Source organism: Manis pentadactyla, chromosome 2 (assembly GCF_030020395.1).
Source record: "Manis pentadactyla isolate mManPen7 chromosome 2, mManPen7.hap1, whole genome shotgun sequence".
NCBI lineage: Eukaryota > Metazoa > Chordata > Mammalia > Pholidota > Manidae > Manis > Manis pentadactyla.
Genome location: NC_080020.1, coordinates 53,270,244 through 53,294,958, shown reverse-complemented (window position 1 = coordinate 53,294,958; position 24,715 = coordinate 53,270,244). Strand labels below are relative to the sequence as shown.

Below are 24,715 nucleotides of genomic sequence, written 5' to 3'. Positions count from 1 at the left end.
GATCTTATTTTAAAAGTCTCAGCACAGAATCCAAATTAATGTCTTGCTAAGTTGTAAACGGGCATAGAGGCCCCTTTTAAAGGAGCTTTAAGCATTTGTTGCCTCAACAGGATCTGAGCATAATAATGAGCTTGAGAAAGATGATTTCTCAACATAAATAATTTATTATTGCTAGAGGTAACGTGAAGTTAACTATTTTGGGTTTTTTTTGCAGCATATTTTTTATAAATGTTTTCCAGAGATACACGACTTGAAATTAATGACACTCTCCTTTGTTAAGACTTTATTTCACTTAGTGTATTCGGTTGACCCCTGAGAGAATATCCAGTCTAGAGAGGCGGAAACCTGAAGCCAGACTAAGCCCTTCTGTGAGGCCTCCAGTAGATTGGGGTTTGCTTGGCATCGGCTCCCGCTCATGCCACATGAGCGCTGTCACTCCTAGGGCCACGCTGTGTGTTTGGGGCATCTTTGGTTCACTTTAGAAGCTTGTCTGTTAAAATTCCACATGCATTTCATTTGTTTTGAGAAAAATCTTCTGGTTAATGTGAGCATACTGAGAGGAAAGTTTGCATCTAAAGTAATAATATTTCCTAGTTCAAAGAAGAGACTCTTCTATCCTAAGTGCATGTGATTTTTTTCACTTCCCAATAGTAATGGGAATGTTTGGATCAGTTATCTAGGCAGGTTTTTCTCATAATTCTCAGGAGGAATACATGTGTTTATTTAGCTGGCAGATGTGAGTTGTTCGGACTGTAGCCCTAAAGCAGTGGAAGGAAGTACCTTCTGCCACCCACAGAGATCAGACTCGACATAGCTGTGTGAACATTAGTAAGTCATCAGTTCAGGTAGAAGAGCAGCATCTTCCAGAAGAGAACATGTGGGAGCATTCAGAACATCCTGCTGACGGAGACTTCAGCCTGTGTAGTAGTGTCAGCGTAGTATTACTTATAGCTCACAATGTCTAAGTGTACTTTCGACAGAAACCTGTAGTACCTGGACTAGATGCATTTACATTCTTTTTCACAAATCAGTCCCATAGACTCAAACTTCTTTCTTTAACTATTTACTGTAACCTTCTATAAGCTCTGGGGATCCTCCTCAGCTCCTGGGAAGTCTTCCTTATTCCCTCTTCAGCTCCCCATTTTTCTTTACCCAGCCCTCTGTCTAAAGAGTGTGGTGGTTACCAGCACAGAGTGGGCAGATTGGGTGTGAGAAGCAGAGAGGTGGGTAACAAATAACAGCTGCAGATGTGTCCAGGGCTCTTGGAACCTAAGAAACCCTCAGTTGTATGAAGTAGGAGAGAGCCAGTCTTTCTTCTTTTTCCCACGTGCCTCATTTCTCTCTCTCTTAGAAAATCCTACAGTATTCCTCACACACACTCAGTCTGTGTTCAGGGGGCTGGCTCTCTTCCTGGCCTTTCGCTCCATCCCTGAAGTAGATCCAGGCTTCACTGAGGATCTGAAGATATAGTTGGGGTTGCATGGCAGATAAAAATTAGTGAACACTTTAGGCTTATCAAAAAAAAATTTTTGATGCATCTGGGACTTTTTCAAGCTGTCCTCTGTTTTATATAGCAAAGTCAAAATGAATAACTCCGTAACAAGGGGTCCTGCAAGATACCAAACTCAATTAAAATTGATCTAACTTCTGGGGAGCTCTCCAGATTATACTCCACAAAGACTAATATGGTAATAATCAGTTTCAGGCATTAGTCATCTCGTTGGATCTCCTGTCTCTTTTCCTAGATATAGATCATGGGCAATAGCACACTCTCTCTTGAACCAACAAAGTGTAAATTTGCTCATAATTTCCAGCGCAAGGAGAAAATGGAGGAGAAGCAGGCTCAAATGGCTCTGTTGGGGAGTGGTGGTGCAGACGAGGGGCAGACTGCCCTGTGCGGGGCTGACCTTTTCTCTTTTAATGTCCTTTTTCCCTCACCATATAGCTCATTGGAGAATCATTTGTACATAATATTTCATCTGCATTTATGTCATCCCAAACTCTTCATCCTTCTGTTGAGTTATATGTGCCCCTGAATAAATGTTTTCTACCATCTGAAATTTTTTTTAAATGGTGAATTAGGACACCATTGCATATGTAAGAGATGGTAAAGATATACAGTAGAAAACAGTAAAATGTATGTAACTTTGGAGTGTTGTATACAGTATATTTAAGAGAAGTGGGACAATTAATGTCTTTTTATTAATGTACATTATTTTTTTTATTTTAGGAATAGAAGGACAATCTGTGGAAGTTTCCAATATTGTGGACATCAGAAAAGAACATAACTATGAGATTGCAATGAGAATTTCTTCTAGTATAAACAGCCAAAATAGATTCTATACTGATCTAAACGGATACCAGGTAATTTTCCATTAAAATGTCTAAGAAGTGGCTATGTTAGTGTGCAACTTTTATATGTGGTAATGGACCAGTGAATTTCAGATCCTTTGGAAAATATGCTTAAGGTTGCTAATCATTTCTAAAATAAAACTGAACTTTAACAGGTACTCGTAGGTTCTGTATCCAACCAGATTTCCAAAATTAGAACAGATATTTGAAAGACTGTTTTGCAGAACATACATTTGTAAGCATTTATTTTTTCAAAGGAGATTTGGTGACCATGTTAAAGGCCTTGATATCAAAATATATATGAATTTACCTAACAGAGAAATGTAATTAGAGATTCATGGATTGTGTCTTTTTTTTTTTCTCCTGATGACTTGGTCTGTGCATATTTAGTTTATTCCTTATTTTTTAAATGTGTAATCTAATAATGGGCTCTTTTAAAGAATTTCAAGAAAATTCTCCCCCTCTCTGTATCAATACGTGTATGTAGACATACAAATACAAACATATATCTATTTAGAATGTGGCTAGGTGTATATGTAATCAAAATTCTCATGACATAGTTTGAAATAGTAATGAGAAAATTGATTCATAAAAAGTTTTTAGATTGTCAGCTAAAAGTTCTCTTTTGATTGTTACCTGAATCTCTTTAATTAGGGTGCATGTGTGTGGCGACATACCTTTGAAATAATACTGTTAAAAACATTAGCAGGTTTTTGAGACATTAAGTAGAAATTTCTGGCTGTAGATGGAAATAATTTCACAAGTGCTTTTACTTTGATTTTAAACTGAGATGAGTAGAAGGGATTGTGATCATTTTGTCTTCTACAATTTCCTGTAAAAGTTAAATTTAAACCTTTCCTAAAACATAAAAATTGCAGCGTACATTTTGAAATAACATGTTAACTCTGCTACAGCTGTTTGGTTTGCAAATGAAGCCCCGACTTTATGGTGATTCATTTTTCTTGTATACAAAAGACTTTTCTTAAAACCTTACAGAAGCAATTATTTGTATGATGGGTATATATACGAATAAAAAATCTTAGTAAAAATGTGCATTTTCTTTTCAGGGATCTAGCATTTGAATGAATAAATATGAAAATGTAATTTTTGAGTCTATAACTTAAGTTTTTCTGCTTATAAAACAGGCCATTTTTTTTTAAGCCTTGGAAAGAGTAGTACTTGGGCAAGACTAGAAATCTATACCCACAGGTGGGGAGTGAAGCTAACAGCCACACATTTGTGACAGTTCTAAATATCCTTTTCATTAGTATAGCAGTTAATTGGAGTTGGAAGATCAGGAGTAGAAAAGAGAAACAGAATTCTTTCAAGCTAGCTTGCTTCCTTCCTTCATTCCTCCCTCCCTCCCATCTTTCCTCAGATGTTCCTTTACCAGTTTATTAATTTCCTAAGATTGTGGATACAAATCACCACAAACTGGGTGGTGTGAAACAACAGAAACTTACTCTCTCGCAGTTCTGGATGCTTGAAGTCTGAAATCAAGGTGTGTCTGCAGGGCCACATTCCCTCTGAAGACTCTAGGGAAATATCCTTCCTTGTCTCTCCAAGCTTCTGGTGGTTTCAGGCAATCCTTGGCACTCCTTGGCTTCTAGACACATCACTCCAAACTTTGCCCTTGTGTCTTTCTATGTCTGTCTTTGTATGTCCAAATTCCCCTCTTATAAGGACACCAGTCATTGTAGTAGAGTATATCCAGTATATGTAGTAGAGTATATTCCGATCCAGTATATCTTGCTTATATCTGTACAGACCCTATTTCAAAATAAAATCGCATGCCGCAGGTTCTAGGAAACATGCATTTAGTGGGGACCCTGTTGAACACAACCAGTAAGTTGAAGAACATGCTGCAGGATGGTGAGGATGAAAGATCTGATCTGTGAAATACCCAGTCCCGTCCTGGCTTTGATGGGCACTCAGCATGTGTTAGCTATTGTGCTCACTTCGGTCCTCTCCTTTTCTTGAGTTTCATGTCAAACTTGCATGAATTTAAAAGAAGAGACAGCATTTTTATGTGGTGTGAATAAGGTTCCTGACAACGGAGTCTTTGTCTGATGTCTCCTCCCGAGGTTTGAGTGATCTCCTCCCCCCAGACTAGCTTAGCATTGTCAGTCTCTCTCAGAAAATTAAATTAGACTAGTATTTCATGCACTCAGAAACTAGACCAGGAAAAATAGGAATTTGGAACTATCTACATTAAAACTAAACAAGAAGAATAAGCATTAAGTAGCTTTTACTATATAAATATGCATTTGATTATTATATTATGTTAGAGGATTTGGTGGGGAGATCTATGGTGTTTATTAAGACTGATTCAAGAATTCTAAGAAATAGTTCTTGAAAGGGGATAGAGAGCTGTTATGCTTAACATTCATTACAAAAGCAATGTGTTAGATTTAGATGAGAAATGAATACTTAATACCTTTATAATTTGTTTTATGCAAATATTGGAGAGCTCGATGACTTCTGTTAAGGATTTTATTCTGAATTTAAATAAGAATGCCTATTTAAAAAATCTGGACAAGTTTTACCTGTCTCGCTTAGAGATTGTTTTCTAAGATCCTTGTGATTTTTCTTCAGATTGTTTTGAAGAATGTTTTAATTTTTAAATTAGTTCTTCCCTTGAACAAGAAAGGAATCTGTACCTTTTTTTTCTTTGGAAGAAAAGTCATCCATAGTCAAGGCTGATTTTTTTTAAGTGTGTATGTAAATATCACTTGATTTTTTAAAAGACTTTTGATTTTTTTTTTTAAGAAAATTGTTTCATCTTACAGATTCAACCTAGAATGACAATGAGCAAATTGCCTCTCCAAGCAAACGTCTATCCAATGGCCACAATGGCATATGTCCAGGATGCCGAGAACCGCTTGACCCTGCTCTCTGCTCAGTCTTTAGGTGTTTCGAGTTTGAAAAATGGTGTGTATTGTTTTGATTCTTTATTGCTCTTACAAGTTTCAGCTCCAAGTATATAATTTTTCTGTTGGTCACTCGCATTATCATCTCCAGTCCCCACCTTTCTTCTTTTGAGAATCAGACTCATAGTTAACTCTGGGTTTTGTGAGAATAACATAAAATAATGAATTTCCTCTATCTTCACATGAAGAATGGGGGACCTAAAACTCCACACAACTGATTGTTTTTAAAGATAATTTGCACCTCCTGATAGCCCATTGTTTGCAGAAGTCTGTCACAGTCATCATTGATTGGCTGTGGAAGCTCAGATTCTGAAAGTTTAGATAACTTGTGTAAATTTGTAAAGGTAGAAGGTTTCAGTTCAAATTAGGGCCTCCTCCCATTCGTCCTTCTTGGGCACTACCACCTGAATGAAGAGGTCGGCAGATGTGACCCTTAAGGATTCCAAAAGGGAGAACAAGATGAGAGAAGGAGAAAATAGATAGTAGCACTGATTGTTTGTAAAAACTTTTTGTGAGGCTTTTATTCTTTATCATATATATTTTTAATTATCACTTACTTGTCACCACTTCCTCTTCCTTTCTTACATACTATGAGTTGCTAAGACAACTTAGGAGCCTGGCAGATAAAAACGAGTGCAGCTGCCTTGTGTGTTCTTTGCCACAAACCCACTTTTTATAATAGGCATATGCATACACATTCTACCTGTCCACAGAGAGAAAACATTACTGTTGTCAGGCAGCTGCATATGGGGAGGTCCCTCCCTGTGTGCCAGGTGAAACCTCAACATGGATGGGGGAGGGTTCTTGACTCTGATTGATAAAGAATTCACAAACAGGTCAGATGAGGGTAGGTAAGGAAGGAATTCATTAAAGTGATAGTAGTAACAAATAGCAGCTGCCGTTAAGGCAGCAAAGAGCAAGGAAGAGCAGAAGAAGGAAAGAGAAGCTCATTGAACCTCCTACTCAGCATATGGCAAACCCCTTGCCAATTCCTGAAGCCAGAGTCACCTGGCGTCCAGTGTCTGCTTTAATCTGCATGGCATGGGAACGAAGCCCCTACTACCCCAGGATTTGGGAGAGCTGCAGAGCACTGGATATAGTCAGATTATGTTCTGAGAACTTCTCAAAGCAAAGAAAGAAGATTTTTGAGCAGCCTACTAAAGAGCATGATAGTACAGCTGCAGTTCTGTCCAGGTCACCCAGGCAATGGGAATTTGCAAGCCCAAATCAGAGATCTCAGGAGCTCTTCCCTCCTTGTCTAGACTAGGACAGAGAGAGTGGAGACGTGTCCCTAAGTCTAGAAAACTGAATGAAATAGCAAAGTAACAAAGACTTACCACAGAAGAATGCAGAGACAAATGCAGTAAGTTGAGTAGCAAGAAGTCTTTAAGGCAAAGTACACACTTGAAAAAAGGGGAGTGTGGGCAACCACAGAAAGGAGGCATGTTTAAAGGCTCAGGATGCTGTATTTTTAGGCTTTCAAGAAGGCGCAAAGGGCCAGGAGGGGTGTAGGCTTGACATTTGGTTTCATGATGTCTATCTCTGGTGAGAGACATTGTATCATTATCCATAGTCAGTCCTCTAGGTATTCTGTCAGATAACTTATTGCAAGGAATTGCTTGATCCGGCTCTTCTCCAAGATAGTGGTTACCCTCAAGCACTAGGAACATATAATTTAGGACTGCTTGCTCTGCCTTTAGATAGGGTTAGTTATTTTCTGATTACCATGAAATAGGTTAGGACTCTTACCCCCTAACTCCCTGGCTTTTAAAAATGTAATCTTAGCCCTGGATGGAGTCCCTCCTTTTCCCACTATACTGTTTGTATCTTGACATTTTTCATCATAGGCAGGAAAAATTAGTCATGAGACTTGTCTCATGTCCCTGCCCTGCCTCAGTATACCACTCCTTCATTTTTCTTTGTGGCTTTCATTCAACCAAATCATGACATCATGCCACAAAAACATGAATGCAGTTATAAGAATAATAATGGCCTCATGTCAGGGGTCTTGTAGGGAGTGGTGGACCATCAGCAAATGTGAGCACATGTTTCCGTACATGGTGGGGTGGCCACTGCCTGGTGCCAGTTCACTGTCACTATGGGGAAAGGAGCCCATTGTTGCCGAATTTTTCTGATTTTGAAGAAGAGCCCAGAAGTCTGGAATTTTATGTGAAGTTTTCCACTCTGAAAGTGTCAAAATAATATTTTTAAATCAAAACATAAAATATCTTTGTGTCAGGTGTGACTCTTGAACCCCCCATTTTAAACCCTGCTCCAATTCTCAGAGTTGGGCTATAACTAGGGGACTAGACATGAGAACTCAGGCAATCATGAACCAAACAGTATTATCTCACTTCCCTGATGAAGATGAACTAAGAAAGAAAGCTCCCCTTCCCCTGCTATAGACACCCAAATACCTTAGTGTTCAAGTAGCTACAGATATAAAAACAATTTGAGTACAGTCCAAGAAATCATGAACTGTCACTCATTACGTGGACTAACGTTTAGAGGCAGGGAGAAGCGTTAGATATTGCCAAGAGATTGATGTAGTAACTAGGCTGTGAAGTGATCAAACTCTGGATAGGAGGGTCAAGTCATCCCAGGGCCTGAAGAGCAAGTTCTAGACAGGTGTCTTCTAAAATACGGAGGTAGTAACAACAAAAATTCTAACCATCACTGGTAATTTTGTGTACTAGATACTTCAAGTGTGAAGAAAGAAACTAAACAGAGTTGGTTTGAGTATGTCAGAGTAACAGTTATTAAAATCTTTTATGTATTGCCCTTTTATGCCATATAACCATGTAAGTCAATAAATATGAATGGATGGGAATATACATATATTTTTAAGTATAGGTAATATATATATGTATTTTAAATTTGGAATCGCATAGGCCAACTATTAGCTTTCAACTTAAACTAGAAGAGATGTGGAATTCTTGCACAAAAAATGAAGGAACCAAGTAAGACCCCTTTTTGGGCCAGAGGGGACAGGACAGTGGATACCAACATTCTGTCAAGGAATAGAATGGGAAGATGGTCGGTGTCTCCAAAACCTAGGGCTTCTCCAGAGAATTACTACATATCAAGGAACCTAAATTGTATTTCTAATCCTTTTTAGATCCTACCCATCTGTATTTGTCTTATTACTCCATGTGTGAGATGCGTTTCCTAATGAACCTCATAAGCATTTTTAATTTCCAAATGCTGCCACTAAAAGTTTTGGAGGACTTCATTTACTCTTTAATTTTTTAAGTTTCATTTTAATTTTGATCTGTTCTGTCCCATTTTTAAATTTCTGATCAGATTTTACTAGACATTAATGAAGAAGAGCAGGCAGACAGTCCTTCTTTATGAATTTATTCTGCTTTGGGCTATTATTGAGAGAAAGCCCACTGATACTGTGGATTGTATAGATATGTTTCTTTGGCTGAATGAGGAACTTAGACCAAGACCATGCCTATACATACATGTTCTTCAATCAATGTTTGTATTAAATAACCCTGGCTAGGTTTTTTTGTTTGTTTTTGTTAGGTCAGATTGAAGTTATCATGGATCGAAGGCTCATGCAAGATGATAATCGTGGCCTTGATCAAGGTGTTCACGATAACAAGATTACAGCTAATTTATTTCGGATACTACTGGAAAAAAGTGTCGTGAATATGGTAGGAAAAGAAAGAAGTCACGTGTTCTGATGTTGATTGTTCCTTGCCACCCAAAATGTGAAATTATGAATTTCTACTTTTTTATTTCTTAATATTTCCTGTATTGAGATATCTTTATAATAGATTTAGCCTATATTCATAAGAAAGAATTTCAGTTATACATCATGTAAAATTTGCACTTAGCTCATTTTATTTTTTGTTTTTGTTTATTTAGGTATATTGTTAAGAAATTAGTTTGGGTGAAACTACTGAAATTATTTTGAAAAATAAACAATCAAATTAAAGAATAGAGCTTAGTCACATACTTAGGACATTAAGTCAAAATTTATTTGAAACCTTGGTGTACTCATTCTAGTCTTGGACTCATCAGATGAAAATGGATTTGCATGTCTGTCTTTACTGTTCAGTTTTCATTCCTCAAAGCAAAAATCCAGCATTCTGTGTCAGTCTGGTGAAAGTTCAGCTGGACAGGCACCAACCTGACAATGTGCTTCTTCAGGCAGCAACAAAGTTATCGTGAGTCCTCCATCAGCTACTGATTTCCTTCCTCAGATGGCCCTCTACATGGCCTGTTTTCTTACTCCACTCTCCCTCTTCCTGCACGGACGGACCATTTAAATCTTTTCGACTCTTCTCAGCCTGTGACCTCCCATCCACTTTTAGCAGCCTCTCTGGTCTAGATAACAAGAGATGCTTCTGCACTTTCCTCTGCCCACATGTCCAGCAGAGACCTTTACTTCCTTTTGTGTTAGGCCTGTCTCTCCGCGTGTCCTTGGAATTTAGCCCTGTCCTCCCCACCAGGATCCTCTACTTATCAGTCCCCTCTTTCTCTCCCTGCCCCTCACAGCCAGCATATCCCTAGGAAACCCTTTGTGTTGGCTCTAAACACTCTTCATCTTCTCCCATTAGAAATGAAAACAGCCTCATTTCCATTCCCCCGCACTACTGTCCTCACCCCAACCCTAGGAAGCTGGAGTGCATGAGCTGATTTCATCAGCTCCTCTCACACTCAGTTCCTTTCTGTGTGGCCTCAGCTGTCTTACTTCATCTTTCAGCAGCATTTGACACCGACCATTGTCATTGCTTCATGTGCCGCCCAGCCAGGGCTTTCCTCCACCCTCTTGGGCAGTTCTTCCTCTCTCTCCCTAATAGTTCTCTTCAGCCATTACAGTCATATCAGAGCCCCAAGGCTTGGCACCAGGCCTTCTGCTCTTCTCATTATACATGCTCCCTCTGCAGTCTCTCCTGCTCCCGTGGCTTCGGTGACCAGCTGTGTGTGGATGGAACCCACAGATGAATATCCCAAGCTTTGCTTTCACCTCTGAGCTCCAGACCCATCTGTCTAGTTGCTTTCTGAGATTTCTTTCTGCATTCTTAAGGGCACATCAGATTCATCTTGTCTAGAATCACTCTCATGATCTCCCTTCCCCCATACCTGGCCTTTGTCCATGTTCCCAGACTTGGGCCTGCCACCACCTTCCTGGTGCCAGATGCCTAGAGGGCTTCTCTCCAGGACCTTCTCCCTCAACACGCTCTTCTCTCAGCAGAACTCACCAGTGCTTAGCTGTCTGATTGCCTACATATTTCAGATCTGTAAACTTGCTCACCTTGACCGCCCTAATCTAAACTAACATCTGCTTCCTGGATCTACAGTCCTGTGTCTCCTGGGTCTAACCTGCATGCAACCACTCTGCTATATCTTTCTGCCATATTTGTTCTTAACCCAGTGAGCAGAGTGTTTGTTTTTTCAAAACCAAATCTGACCTCACTGTCCCCTGCTTAAGCCCTCTGATGTCTTCTCTTTGCTGTCAGTATAAAAGCCCAAACCCTTACCATGGCCTATAGGCCCCTCCTGGTCCAAGCCGTGCCTGTTTCCCGTTCTGATCTGGCATGACTCTCACTCTTTCTGCTCTGGGCCCACTGCTTTGCTTTTGGTCCCAAGTGCTCCCCATGCACCCTACCCCCACGGCACCTTTACACATGATTTTCGACCTCTTTGCCCAGGGGACTCTTAGTAGTAGTTCAGATCGGAGCTCACTTTGTCAGCTGCTTCTGCTTGACCAGATAAAGTCTCCTCCTCCAGTGCTTGCTCAGAACTGTGCCTCTCTCCTTCATGCATGTGTGTGATCATTTGATCATCTTTCTCCTCATTTGGATCACAGTCTCCCTTTCAAGCACGGGCTCTGTCTGTCCCTGCTTCTAGGATTGTTCCTAGCAGAAGAAACACCCGATACATGTTGTATGAATGAATACAAAATGCATAAATGTGAATTAACTATGGCAGTGCATTGTGCCTCTGTATTTATCACACCTGTTGCATACCGCCTTGTCATCACAGGTATGCGCTGTTACCCCTACTAGATTCCAGGAATCTTCCTACTTAACTTCATGTGGCCCACAGGGCCTCCTTGCCTGTCGGTAGACATTCTATAAATAAAATACTAATTGATTGAATGAAATGGCAACAGCTAATTAAAGCAAAGAATTATTTGTATCTAGAATCTTTTAGGAAAAAGATTTTAATGTCCATTTTAGATGTCAAGATTTATACCAGTTCTTGGAACTCCTGGTTTAAATCAATTACTGACAAGGTAACTTAGTTTTAGGACTAAAATTGCATAAGAAAATCATTGTCTGAGTGCTGGCAGCCACTGTGTTTTTCTCCTCCTGAAAATGTTTCTGACTTTATGATTTTTCTCTATATATAGACACCAATTTGCTAAACTTCAGTTAACTGTGGCAATAAGAATTTTCATGTCAGATCTATAAAGATTTCACTTAGATGTTAAATAATTTGTTTATTCCTATTCAGAACTCCTTGGATAGTAGTTGATTTAAATTTGATCTGGTGCTTTTGTAATTCTATATTGGTTAAATTTCTCTTTTGCTCAACTGTAGATTCTTGGGCTCCAATCAATAATTCTTTTAAATAAAAACTGAACTAGAGAAGAGAAAATGCATTTTAATTTCTAGTGAAATTGATTAAAAAGACATTTGACTAAGAAATGTTACATAACTTAAATTTTCTGGAAAGCGTTTATATTTTCAACTCAGACTCTAACATCTAAAATGTATGTGGTAGAAGCTGAGGTGGGAGACACTCACTGGGCAGGCAGGCATCTGAGTGGGAAGTCCTGAGCCTGCCGGAGCCTCATGGGAGACTCCCTGATGGTGAATGGAAGTGAGCCCTGTTCCCCAGAGTGTTCTGCAGTGAGAACAGGGCTGGAATGATAATTGCTGTGTGAAGTAGAGATGCCCAGTGGAAGACTGTGACTGGCAAGGTTGACCATCCTCCATGGAAATGATACTCAAGGGTCAAAAGAAACACATAGACAGGAATGGTCTCTTTGGCTTTGACTCTTACTCCTTATCCCCTTTCTTTTGATGACTAGTATAGTAAAGGGAGCATAGTGAAGGAATCAGAAAGGCTGGAAGTTCCAGGGTTCCAGTTGTGTCATTTTACTTCTGGATACTAGTTCTGTACATGTAAGGAAGAGAAGTTGGGAGAGATGAAATGAAAAACTCAGATGCTAACTGGGCTCAAGAGAGTGGTGGCTCAAAAGAGGCTGGTAAGGTTTAAGGGCAAATGCTTAGGTCAGGTGACCGGAGAGACCATGGTGAAAACAAGGACACATATCCCACCCAGGAGTCACAGCTCAGCTCCAGGCAATTGTTCCCACGTGGGAATGCAGGGGCCCAAGGTGACCACATATATACAGTGTGTTGGGTAAAAAAAACAGTTACCTGTTTTGGAGAGTTTTTGCTGTTGACAATTTTCATGTAAAATCTCCTGGATTTTTTGAGAGCTGAAAAATAAACAACTTTTTAATACCATGCGGACTGACCAAAATATGTATATAGGCAAATTTGGCCCACAGACCTCCACTCTATAGACCATCAGCTCTGTGTAAAATGATATTTATCTCTAAATCTTACTATTCAGTATATTTTCATTCATTATCTCTTCTTCTCCCTTTGTCTTTTTTATCCCATCCTTCTTCCTTACAGTATTTTCATCTCATTTATTTATATTGCATTTGCTTGTGAAATTAAGCAGATTAAGTTCAAGAAACATTTATCAAGTTCCCACCATGTGTCAGGTCATACCAAAGATGACTAAAAAATGATTTCTTACTATCTTGCATAATTTAGCAAGTTTTGATGTAGATGAAATGGAAACGTTTGATGTTTAGGGATCAGATAACTCAAGCAGGTTTAATGAAGAGCACCAAGGAGCCTGGCAAGAAGTTCTGACTTAAGGAAATAAAGGCTGGAACTCAGGGGAAATTTCAACTTGGTGTGGTTGGGATCAGAATATGCAGGAAACTATTTTTAATTAAATGCAGGGTGCAAAGAGAAAGCTAGACTTGTACTGAAGTCTTGCCACTATTCAACCAACAAGAAACCAAATAATGTTCATAGTAATATTGCTACAAGACTAGGAATTCAGGTACAACTTAAACAAACATGTAAAATTTCCTATGGCAAACATGATGGGTTTATCATAAGTGTTATCGTTAAAAGATTACCTTTCTAGAAGATTAATCAAAATAGTGATAGTTTAATAGTTAAATATCTTGTTGAGCCCCTAGTTGTTGTAATATGTAAGTGTATGAATAACAGAACCTTCCATGAGACCTTTTCCTGCTGGCCTGGCCAGCCTCCAGCGGTGTTATTTGTTCATGGTGCCCCATGGTGCTGAACCAGAACTCTTTTATAAACCTCTCTGTCTTATCTTGCTTAGGACAGTAAATGGTACCATTCTTAAATTCTGAAGTTTCATTATGACATAGTTTCCTTTTACAAGACTTCCCATTAAAATGTTTTTGAGTCTGAATCTTGCTTTTTAAAAAAGTCTAAAACTAAAGGGTTTTTAATCAAAAAGTTAAAAGGTAAGGCTTATACTTTTAATTCCAAAGTGAGTTCTGTTTCTTCTAGAAGGTTGGGAGGATGTCTGGGTGGTGGTTCTCAGCACAGGTCCACTGAGCAGTGTGGACTTACTATGTGAGGTTCACCTGGGGGTGCTTTAAGCTTCACCTTCCCAGGGCCTCACCCCTGGAGATTCTGATTCAGTAGATTTGGGTTAGGGTCCAGGGTCTAAATTTTTTTAAAGCTCCCTAAATCATTCTGACATATAGTCAACTTGAGGGAAGCATTGAGGGTCAGGAAAACTGATTTGGGTTTGGGGGAATGGTAACTAGGCACATGCTGCTTCTAAGGTATCAATACAAGAAGGAGCCACCTGCTCCCTGGGGGGTCCACAGGCTCCTTCAAGAGCACAGAACAAAGCCAGAGAGCTTCTTGTCAGTGTTTCTTGACCTAGAATGGACTTAATACCTCCTGAATCTGAGAAGGCGGAGTTTTCCTTTCCGTTAGAATCTTTTATCTTTTTCCCTCCAAGGTGGTTTTGGCAGCCATCTATGGAGTCCTTTGATCTTGGAGTGCATTTAAAGTGTCTTGTTGAAAATGTTCCTTTTCTATTCATATTATTCCACAGTTGCATTAGATTTTAGTCTTGTTGGAAAATATTATTTTATATATGCTTTATTAAATCTTTCCTTTAAAAAAGAATGTGGAATGGATACACTTTTTTAACAACTCTTTCAGACCCAATGCTTTATGTGAGTATATTAATATTGCAGTGTCCCCTTACTGCCTTGAAATTTTTTTTGCTCCTTCTCCGTGGTCTGAATGTAATGACATCTACAGTTCAGTGCTGGCAAGATGCTTGTCACTCTTTGCTAACACCCTCTGTTCAATGCTAATCTGACATTCTGAATTTTAAGCTCTGCATCTTCTTTAAAGCCTGCCTTTTCACACAGATAAGTAGCCAAACACTTTTATTTGAGCCTTATATTACAAAAAGGATGGAAAATCAGAAGATGCCAGTGAAATAGTGATTTTAAAAAATAAGATACAAAATTAAATTTGCTCCAAATGTTGCTGGTGATCAAAAGACCTTCCTACTAAGGGGGAACCCTCCTACACTGTTGGTGGGAATGTAAATTACTTCAGCCATTGTGGAAAGCAATGTGGAGGTTCCTCAAAAAACTAAAAATAGAAATACCATTTGACCCGGGAATTCCCCTCCTAGGAATTTACCAAAAGAAAACAAGATCCCTGATTCTAAAGACATATGCACCCCTATGTTTATTGCAGCACTATTTGCAATAGCCAAGATATAGAAACAACCTAAGTGTCCATAAGTAGATGAATGGATAAACAAGATGTGGTACGTACACACAATGGAATATTATTCAGCCATAAGAACAAAACAAAGCCTACCATTTGCAACAACATGGATGGAGCTAGAGGGTATTATGCTCAGTGAAATAAGCCAGGTGAAGAAAGACAAGTACCAAATGATTTCACTCATCTGTGGAGTATAACAACAAAGCAAAAACTGAAGGAACAAAACAGCAGCAGACTCAGATTCCAAGAAGGGACTAGTGGTTACCAAAAGGCAGTGGTTTGAAAGGGTTGGTGGGGAGGGAGGGAGATGGGGATTAAGGGTCATTATGATTAGCACACATAATGTAGGGGGATCACTGGGAAGGCAATACTGCAGAGGGAAAACAAACAGTGACTCTATAGCCTCTTACTATGCTGATGGACAGTGACTGCAATGGGGGGGGAACTTGATAATATGAGTAAATGTTGTAACCACATGTTGCTCATGTGAGATCTCCATAAGATCTTATATCAAGGATACCTTAATTAAAAAAAAGAAAAGAAATAAGGTATTACACAGCTGACATTTTAAAAAAAAACCTTTTCTACATAAGTTATTTTCTCTTAGTGCTCTTCTGTGTCTGCTTTTATACCTTAGGCCTTACTGGTTAAGGTTTTAGGTAGTCATTGGTTTAATTAAGTGTGTATGTCATCTACCATATGTATATCCCCAGCCCTGGTGGACTTGTTTAATGTTTGAACATGTTGATATGCTTGTCCATAATTATACACCATAGCAAAGACTAAAATATTTTTTAATTATACTGAATAAGTGTAAATGCGTGATAACTATTCTGTAACATACATAACAGTTCCTGTTTTTGGAGTAAACTAGAGTGAAGCAACTCAGAATTATTTATAAAACTTAAAGAAAATAGATTATCTACATATTTCACTTGTGTTTTTTAAAAACCATATTTATTCTGAGAGGTTTTTTTTAATCCTATCATTGGGTAACATAGAACATAGGTTGGATCAATACATAACTTAATTTCAGTTAAGTGTATAAATGAAACCAGGAGAGCAAGAAAACTTGAAGGAAAAGAGATAACATTTGATGATGTGTAAGATATGTGAACAACCCAACCTCTGTACTTTAAGAGTTTTGTAGTAGGTTGAGGAAGTGTTTCCATACAAATGTATACCTTGTCCTGAAAGGTTTGTGGAAAATGTTGTCATGACTTTCAGTATTAAAGTAATGGAAAAGAGATATTTCTAAACATATGAATATTTAATTTAGGACTCTGTTCATTTTCTTGGATTGCTTAGAACTGAACTTGCTAATCTATGCATTTTCTAATACTGTTATTTATAAGATACAATATCCCAAAGTACTTATATATTTTTATGTTTCTTTTTTATTTGAATTCTGTCAAGCAATTCAACTAATATCATAAGAACTGCAAATATAACTCTTAAGCATTTTTTTTTTTCTTGATAGGAAGAAGAAAAGAAACCGATCAGTTATCCTTCCCTCCTTAGCCACATAACTTCTTCTTTCTTGAATCATCCAGTCTTTTCAATGACAGAAAAGATCCCCACACCCACCCTTCAGCTGCTGGGTGAATTCTCTCCATTACTGTCATCTCTGCCTTGTGACATTCATCTGGTTAATCTGAGGACAATACAATCAAAGGTATATCCCCAAAATTACTTTTTGTAATATACTTGATAGAAGGGAGTGAGAAGAAAAAATTAATGTAAGATTTACTATGTTTTGAGGAATGATTAAGAGAACTTCACCTTTTGGCAAAATCATTATACATTTAAATTGACTATTGCTGTGTAGTTTACAGCATATCCCTTACTAATTTATTTTATTCTCAGAAAAGTTGTGTGTAGTGAGCAGGTCAGGGAGGATCATTTCTTTATGTACTGGGAAGCTAAAGCTGGTCTGAGGTCACATATCTGTAGGTGGAAAAACCACGAAACACTGGGCCTCAGATTGCCACCTCCAGGCGGAGATGGTAGAGGACATCAACAAGGGCTTCTGGGGAGCATAGCAACCACTGTTCCTTATCTTAGCCTCACTTCTACGTGACTCCATCCCAAGGTTGTTTGAAAGGGTTTTCTGGAAGTAGCTCCAGCTGACTAGAGTCAGTGAGTGTAGGGTTTATCCTCTACAATCCAAGACTGGCACTTTTTCTAATACCACCTCTTTTCTGTGGTTCTTTGCCCCTTTCATTCTTCCTGCTGTCTTCCTGTCATACAAATCTAATCACTTCCCAGATTAAAAATCCATTTCCTACCAAATTGTTTCAGCCCCTTGAGCATTCAGGCCCTCTACAGTCTAGCCTCCAGTCACTTGGCCCGCTGGCTTCGCATTGCTCTTCTCACCTTTGGACAGGTGGACCACCTTCCACTACCTGTGGCTGAGTGACTGTTGATGCAGCTCCCCTTGAAACAATGGGGTTGATGTCAGATATGCCTGCTTTGAGTCTCTTGTGAGACACCAATGAAATATTGCTGGGAAAGCCCTTTGAAAACAGAAGTTCTGTGTAAATATACATTGTTATCCTGATGGTGCTTACAGTACATGCCATCTCAGGTGCACACTGGGGTTTTAGCAGAGGGAATAGAAAGCAGTTTAACAATTTGACCAGGAAGATAAAGACCGAGATGTTAATGCTTAATAGTAACTACCATGCTGGCACATGATCAGAACTGAATATTTGGGGCTGTTTTGCATTATTATATCAATTGGTGCCAGTTTCTATGTCTTTGACTCTTAGCACATATTTTCTAACAGTTGTTTAAAAGCACCTTAGTAATCCAAGGAAATTGATCTGCTGTTCAAAATCTCTTCTTTAAAGAATTGCTCTCTGTCCTCTAACCTCTGGTAATAGAAAAATAATCATTGAAGTAAGCTGATGTAGGTAATTGATTAAAAGGTGTCAAGTGTAATTCCATGGTTATACTGAAAGAAAGACAGTAATGACTCAATGAATAAATCCAGAAATCAGAACTAAACACTTTGGATTGCGTTCCTGGTTTTGTGTGCTGGTAGCCCCCAGCATACTATATGAGTTGTTCATTTGGAGATTGCACTGTTTTTTCCCCATTCAAATAATGTCAACATAGAGGTTGGGTTCCAAGTAGGAACATAAGTCTATGGTTGCCTGTATCCAAATAAGCATTTTCCTAACCATCACCTCTGTATTAGCATGAGAAATGGACTGAGGACCACCTTGACTGCAAGGGCACATTTCTTCTACTTGCTTTCCTCCATCAGTAGCTTGTTGGAGGGCTCTCCTGCTTGCCCAGGGCACTGTCTGCAGGTTCTTCAGTTCCAGACCTCAGCTCATGTCTCTGACTCCTCATGGAGAAAGGGGTGATGGGCTCAAACAACAGTGAGAAAGGTGTGGGGCTGGAAGTGTGCTGACCCACGGAGGTGGTTCAGCATTTCCAACAGCCATACTCAAAGAGTTCACTGCATCAGATCACACTGGGCACATTTTAAAATAGAAACTTTTACAAATTTCCCCATCTCTGAGATTCTGATTGTGTGGTCTAGGGTGGAGAGCCTAGGAATTAGCTTAGTAATTTTTTAAAGGTCTGCTCATGATTCTAGAAATTACAGTTACATCAATTTACCAAACTGGGAAAGTAAGAGTTACCCAACAGTAAATGGCAGAATCAGGACCCACATCCACGTCTACTGAATCTGAGAACTGTACATGGCCTCGGAGGGTAGTATTCAACTTTTTAAGAGTTGCTAAATCTGTTCCTCAAAGTCCAGTTTTTCAGGAGTTCTATATTGGTAGATGAGTTTATGTTTTCATTAAGCATACCTTGTTTTTCTACTTTTACATATGCTTTTGGAAAAAATTAATTCAATTTCACATATCTGTAGTCAGATGAAGAAGGGAATAAATGTCTCTTGAAACCCTGCCCAGGCTAGGAATCTCACTGTCAGCCTTCTCTGTATCACCTCTTTTCCTGTACTATGAAGAGCCTGAGATAGTAAAAAGAAGCTTCAGTGGGGTTTGGAAATTGGGGAACAGGAGCACCATGCAAGTCCATTAAATGGGAAAAGGATGGCTTCAGGAAGGGGTATTGATTAAGGGAGAAGGGAATCTTGGTAGAGGGGATTTGGGGAGAATCTCAGAGAAGGACAGGTCATGGGTCAGGGTTCTGGAGGCTAGAATGATAGATCAGCCTACAGTGCTGACATGCCAGGGACAAGGAGGGACTGGATTCAGCCGTCCCACTAAGCTTCATGGAACCATTCTGCCTTGATGTTTTGAAATAATGATATGTAGTTCAACTTTTTCCCCCCAGATTATTTCCACTGCTTTTATGTTAAGATATGTTTTTATTTAATTTATTTACATATGTGTATTCTATATCTACCTCTATATATTAGATTTAACTCTTCATTCTCTATGGAATTTATTTTCATTTGTGCATAACTTTCTTGCAAATACTATTTCATTTCAACTATTTCATTACAACATCAGCACATTTATTGAATAAGACTTTCTCTATACACTTGTTTATACCACCTCCTTCTTTTCTTATATGAGGCAGTTTAAGGTTTTTGCTTTATTTTGCCTTTCTCATAAAAATTGATTGGTACTTTATTAATTTCCTTAGCTTCAGGAAAGGTGAAGATTGTGGAAAAAAATCTTTGTTGTACATACCTAAGAACAACCATTCACCTTCCCCTTTCTTTCTGTTATCTTTTTGATCAAAGCAGAATGACTGTATTGGACATTTTAATGAATGCCCTGGAAAATACATTTCTACTGGTTATTTCCTATCCCTGGACTGTAACACAGTGTGCAATTTGCTAACCTCTCCAGTTGCCTTACTGCACTAAGGGGTGAGGGTTTTGTGAGGCATTCTCAAGGAATCCGAGCAGGTTGGAGAAATTTTCCCACCAGATTTAGCCATGCCTTAGTCTCCATACACTTTAGACATTCTCTGAGGAGGGTGGGAACACACTCATCTTGGAGAATTGGGTCAAAGTTATGGCTCCTCTCTTCCTCAGAAAAGTGTACACACATAATGTTGTCTATACTTCCCAGAAGTTTACTGATTTGTGACCCTCACGTTATTAATGAGATCAGTTTCTGTGGGTATAAGACAGGAACAGCACAGCTCTCACATCTGAGTTCTCATCCTCTTCACCAGAGGGACATTTACCTGTTCCTTTTCTTAGGGGAGACTGCCATACGCATATATAATTTTCAGAGTGCCCTTTAATCCTGTTTAAAATGGGATGGATGGATGGGTGGACAAGTTGTGAATGGATAGAAATTACAATTTCTAAGCCTTACTTTCTGAATTGATATGTGTTTGGATAAATCATGGTTTTAGCTCTGCTGGAACCATTGATTCAAAACTCCCTTTTTCCAGCCTCAAATCAGATGATGATCTTTAGTGTATAGCCTTTTGTTATATTATGTCAAAGTAGTCCTCCTCTTTCCCCTCCTACCAGGTATCTCTAAGTGCCGGTTCATAGCCAGAGCAAAGCCAGGAGAATGAAGCTGTTAAAAGCACAGATTTTGAAGTCAGACGGCCTGGGGTTGAGTGCAACCCCTCTGCAGGCCACGTGACTTAGAGCAAATCACTTGATTCTCTGAGTCCCACTTTCCTCACTGGTGCCATGGCAATGGTCACAGTCTCCGCCTTAGAGATGTCCTGGGAATTAAGTGAGCTGATGTTTGTAAAGCATTTAGGACACTCTGGTATGTGGTCAGCCCTGAGCACTTATCAAATAAAGATTCTCAACTGTCATTATGACCAATAATGAAGTGAAAATGTCAGCACTTCCCTTGTAAATTGTACATGGTTGAAATTTATTGCGAAAGTAATGATGTCACTTTGACTTGCATTCCTTATAAACTTTTGGGAAAATCTGAGGAATTATCAATGACAGCATACCTAATTGTCTATCTGCCTGCCAGGCATTAAGCTAAGTGCTTTACATGAGCCTCACTCAACTCTCACAATAATACCGTGAAGGCAGGCAGTTTTCGTCCCCCATCTTATAGAATAGGAAACTAGCTGGCCCAGAGATGGTGGGTAACTTTCTCGGGTCACACAGTCAGTAAATGGTGGTACAAAGGCACACCTAGCATGTCTGACTACTGATCCCTACCCAGGATCTTATTCTGCTCTTGCATGTAAACAAAAGCAGAATTATAGTGCCGTAAATGCTGGGGAATACACTGCCTATGTTTCTCTTGTCTACTCAGCAGTAATAGGACACCCCTAGAAGGACACCGACCATTGGTGGGAAAGATCATGAAAGGCTAACTTTGGGTCATTGGTGATCATTGTTATTTGAGTATGCAAGACAATGCTTTGTGGTAAGGATGTTCCTGTACATTTAAATAGAGTCACACAAATGTGTGTATCCCTTCAACTGTTGCAAAGGTGGCTGTGAGGTGGAATGAGTTCATCCATGAAAAGCATTCTGCACAGGGTGCGAAGCGTTAACGGCAGTTACTCCTCTTGTCACTGTGGTTGGCTTCAAGTCCTCAAAGGGGCCCTTCACAGCTCTAACCTAGTTCCCTGAATTTTCAGAATTTAAAGTGATATACTCAAAGTCATGTAACTGGTTCATGGTGGAACCAAACCGGCCTCAGATCCAGCTCTCTCTAAGCCCGATGGCTTCGTTCTGCAGGCCAGATCTTCCCCCATGCTCCACCCCACTGCCCGAGAAGCCTCACAGGCCCTGCTTAGGCTGGGAGCTGCATGTTGGTTAGCCCCTGAGATGCATTCTGCAATGGATTTTCCGTGTGACTTTGGAACACCTGAGCTTTCCTGCAGGTATTCTGCTCCATTTGTGATCAGAACTTAATTTGAAGCCCACATAATATGAAGACACTCTATTTGGAACTCACCTAGCACAGTGCTTGGCAGAATTTCAAAACTTGTAAATTTTCTTCCCCAAACCCTCCCCTTCTTTTCTGAGGTCCAGGCATTTATTACTAATGCATTAATGAATATAAAAAGAGTTCTTTCAAAATCTGCTGACTCTCCTGGAGCATACAGTGTGACAACTTGAAACTATCTGTTTTCTTGCATGCATATTCAAGTTAAATTCACAGTTTCCCTACTTTGAAAAACAGTTTTCTTGGAAATAAAATGACTAGACAGACTTTGAAACTGAAAAACTGCTGCTTTGCCTCAGGTATTTTTGCTTGAAAATTGATACTTTCATGAATATTTGATTTTTAAAAACTTGGACAAGATGATTGCTATTTTGGTTGGTGTTCTAGTCCTAACAAAAGTGATGCAGTTTACACTTTTAGAGAAAGTGTAACTTTTTTCCATCAATGAAAATTTTTGAGTTTAATATCAACTTCTGTTATCATTTAAGTCTGTTGTGTAATTCAGTGGCAGGGTTCCAAGGGTGTTCCCCTCCCCACTTGTTTTGGTGCTTTCAGGCCACTGAAGGCCTTACATATCCATTATTCCAAGAGCAAATGTGTCAGGGGAATTTTAGGAAAGCCTGCTACCAAGTGGTTTTGTAAGGGTGATCTAGTGCGTTAAAATGACCAAGTGCTTTAGGTTAATAGTGATTAAGTACTTTTAAAAGAGTCTCATTAACAGACCATCTAATCTGTGAATCTAAATTGAGATTTTATGAGTTTGATGTAGAATTGTAGACACGTAATTTGGAGGTTCCCTAATGCCTTAGCTACAAAGTTATGATGTTAGTAATGGAAATTCATGAGTAAGAAGTTAATAGCTAACATATACTGAGGACTTCCTATGCTCCAGACATCAGACTAAGTCCTTATTACTCCATTTCATTTCATCTCTATTTCGTGATAAAGGAAAACCCAGTTTTGCTAAAAATTGCCGAGCTACAATCCAGATGTAAGGCTAACTCCCAGCCGAGGTTCTGATCACTCATTTCTACAGCTTCTGCACAAGTACCTTCTCTCCTAGAAGCTAAGCTACCTTATGTAGTGTTTTCTTTGGGTTGACCTCCACTGTCACTTCTTGAAGGAAGCAGACATGCCTCAGCTCCATTTGTAGATGAGAAAACTGATACTTGGGAAGAATAAATGACTATTCCAAAGTTCCACAGTTGGCATGTGATAGCCATGTTATTCCTTTTGTTAATCTGGAGATCTTATGTATATAATAAATGAGGGAGTTTATTCTGTGCTCTTTTTGTGCTATTTGGAACTGTGAAATTTATTGAATTTCATTAGAAATCTTTATCATATGACTTAAGCTTGCTGTGTTTATCATGTGGTCCTGTGATGACTCAAGATTCCTTAAATGACTTTTTGTCTCTCCCTGCAAACAAAATGTTAGCAGTACCACTGCAAAATACCCGTGAGAAATGTCAGGAAACAGGTTATTCCAGCCAAGAATTTGAGGTGAGGACAGCTTTAAATTGTTGAGGCACATTAAAATCAAATCAGTGGTGAGAATGCTGGTGGCCCTTCAGGAAGGATGTTTTTTGTAGCACATCAGAAAGTCTTAACTCCTAGTGAGGATGATCAAGACCTTGGGCACGTTCGTATCTATGGTCACAGAAGAGAACAAAAAGATCATTTCATCACAGTGCCAGTGCTGAACTCCTTGACCCTCCTTTAACTCCATTTCTTAATTTTTCCAAGGATTTTAAATTTATTTTGCTTGTTACCATAAAATCTTCCCACTTTAGGACATGTTAAATTGATTAAGATAGTTGTAATTTCAAATACTCAAAGAGCTGAACTATTCATGGCATCCTTATGTACATGGATGCAAAAAATTTTACTGTAAGAAAGTATATGCTGATCCCTGTAGCTGACTTGCCATGTTTAGTATTTTTCCTTTTTCCTGCACAAGAAAAGCTTCTGTAATGTGAATTTAAATGATACATCAAGCTAATAAATGTGGCTGGCCTAGCAAGTGATAAGCATAACTAATTTCCACTTAAATGTCTCTTATAGAAAAATAATGAACCAATGCATTATGATTAAAAATGTTAATGCAATTAGCAAAAATTAGTATTCAATAAAGAAGCACGTTTCAGGTTTAAGATGGATGATCCATCATTCAGTGACCAGATAAGGACTAAGTTCCTGTATGCTTTATTCAACTGATGCATATATTAAAAATAAATAAATATGAAGGAAAGCTTTATTTGAAGAAAGTTTGATAAAACAGTATGTAATATGTGGACCAAAGAAACCCAAGTCCTCAAGGACTGGAGGAAACTGAGGCATGAGGTATCTTAACAAGGAACCTTAGAACATATCACCTGATGCCTCAGGGGTGGGGGAGGGGTAGCAGGTGTATGTGTGTAGTGAACATGGAACTTGAGGGGAAATGAATTTGCCTGGCTTCACTGGCAAGTAAAATGAGAATTTATAGTCTGAGGATGCTGACTTCCAGACAGTGGATCGTGCAGTAGTGCCAGTATTTGCTTTAACGGCTCCCTGGCGTGTTTGTGTTCTGCTCATTTACAGGTGGACGGCAGGCATTCCGAGGAGGCAGCCTTGATCCTCCACAGGAGGGGGTTTGATTGCCGCTTCTCTAGCAGAGACACGGGGTTGCTTTGCACCACTACCCAGGGAAAGG

At 39.1% G+C, this 24,715-nt stretch overlaps 1 protein-coding gene across 2 annotated transcripts in view; it reads left to right on the top strand.

Annotated features, from left to right (window-relative positions):
• MAN2A1 (mannosidase alpha class 2A member 1) overlaps positions 1–24,715 on the top strand; it is a 170,410-nt gene that overhangs the window by 141,256 nt on the left and 4,439 nt on the right. For both annotated transcript variants that reach the window (XM_036886849.2, XM_057492745.1), the window contains exons 17-21: positions 2,231–2,364; positions 5,142–5,283; positions 8,814–8,944; positions 16,617–16,811; positions 24,604–24,714. In XM_036886849.2, coding sequence (XP_036742744.2) covers positions 2,231–2,364; positions 5,142–5,283; positions 8,814–8,944; positions 16,617–16,811; positions 24,604–24,714 — 713 coding nt within the window. The remainder of the gene's footprint in view (positions 1–2,230; positions 2,365–5,141; positions 5,284–8,813; positions 8,945–16,616; positions 16,812–24,603; position 24,715) is intronic.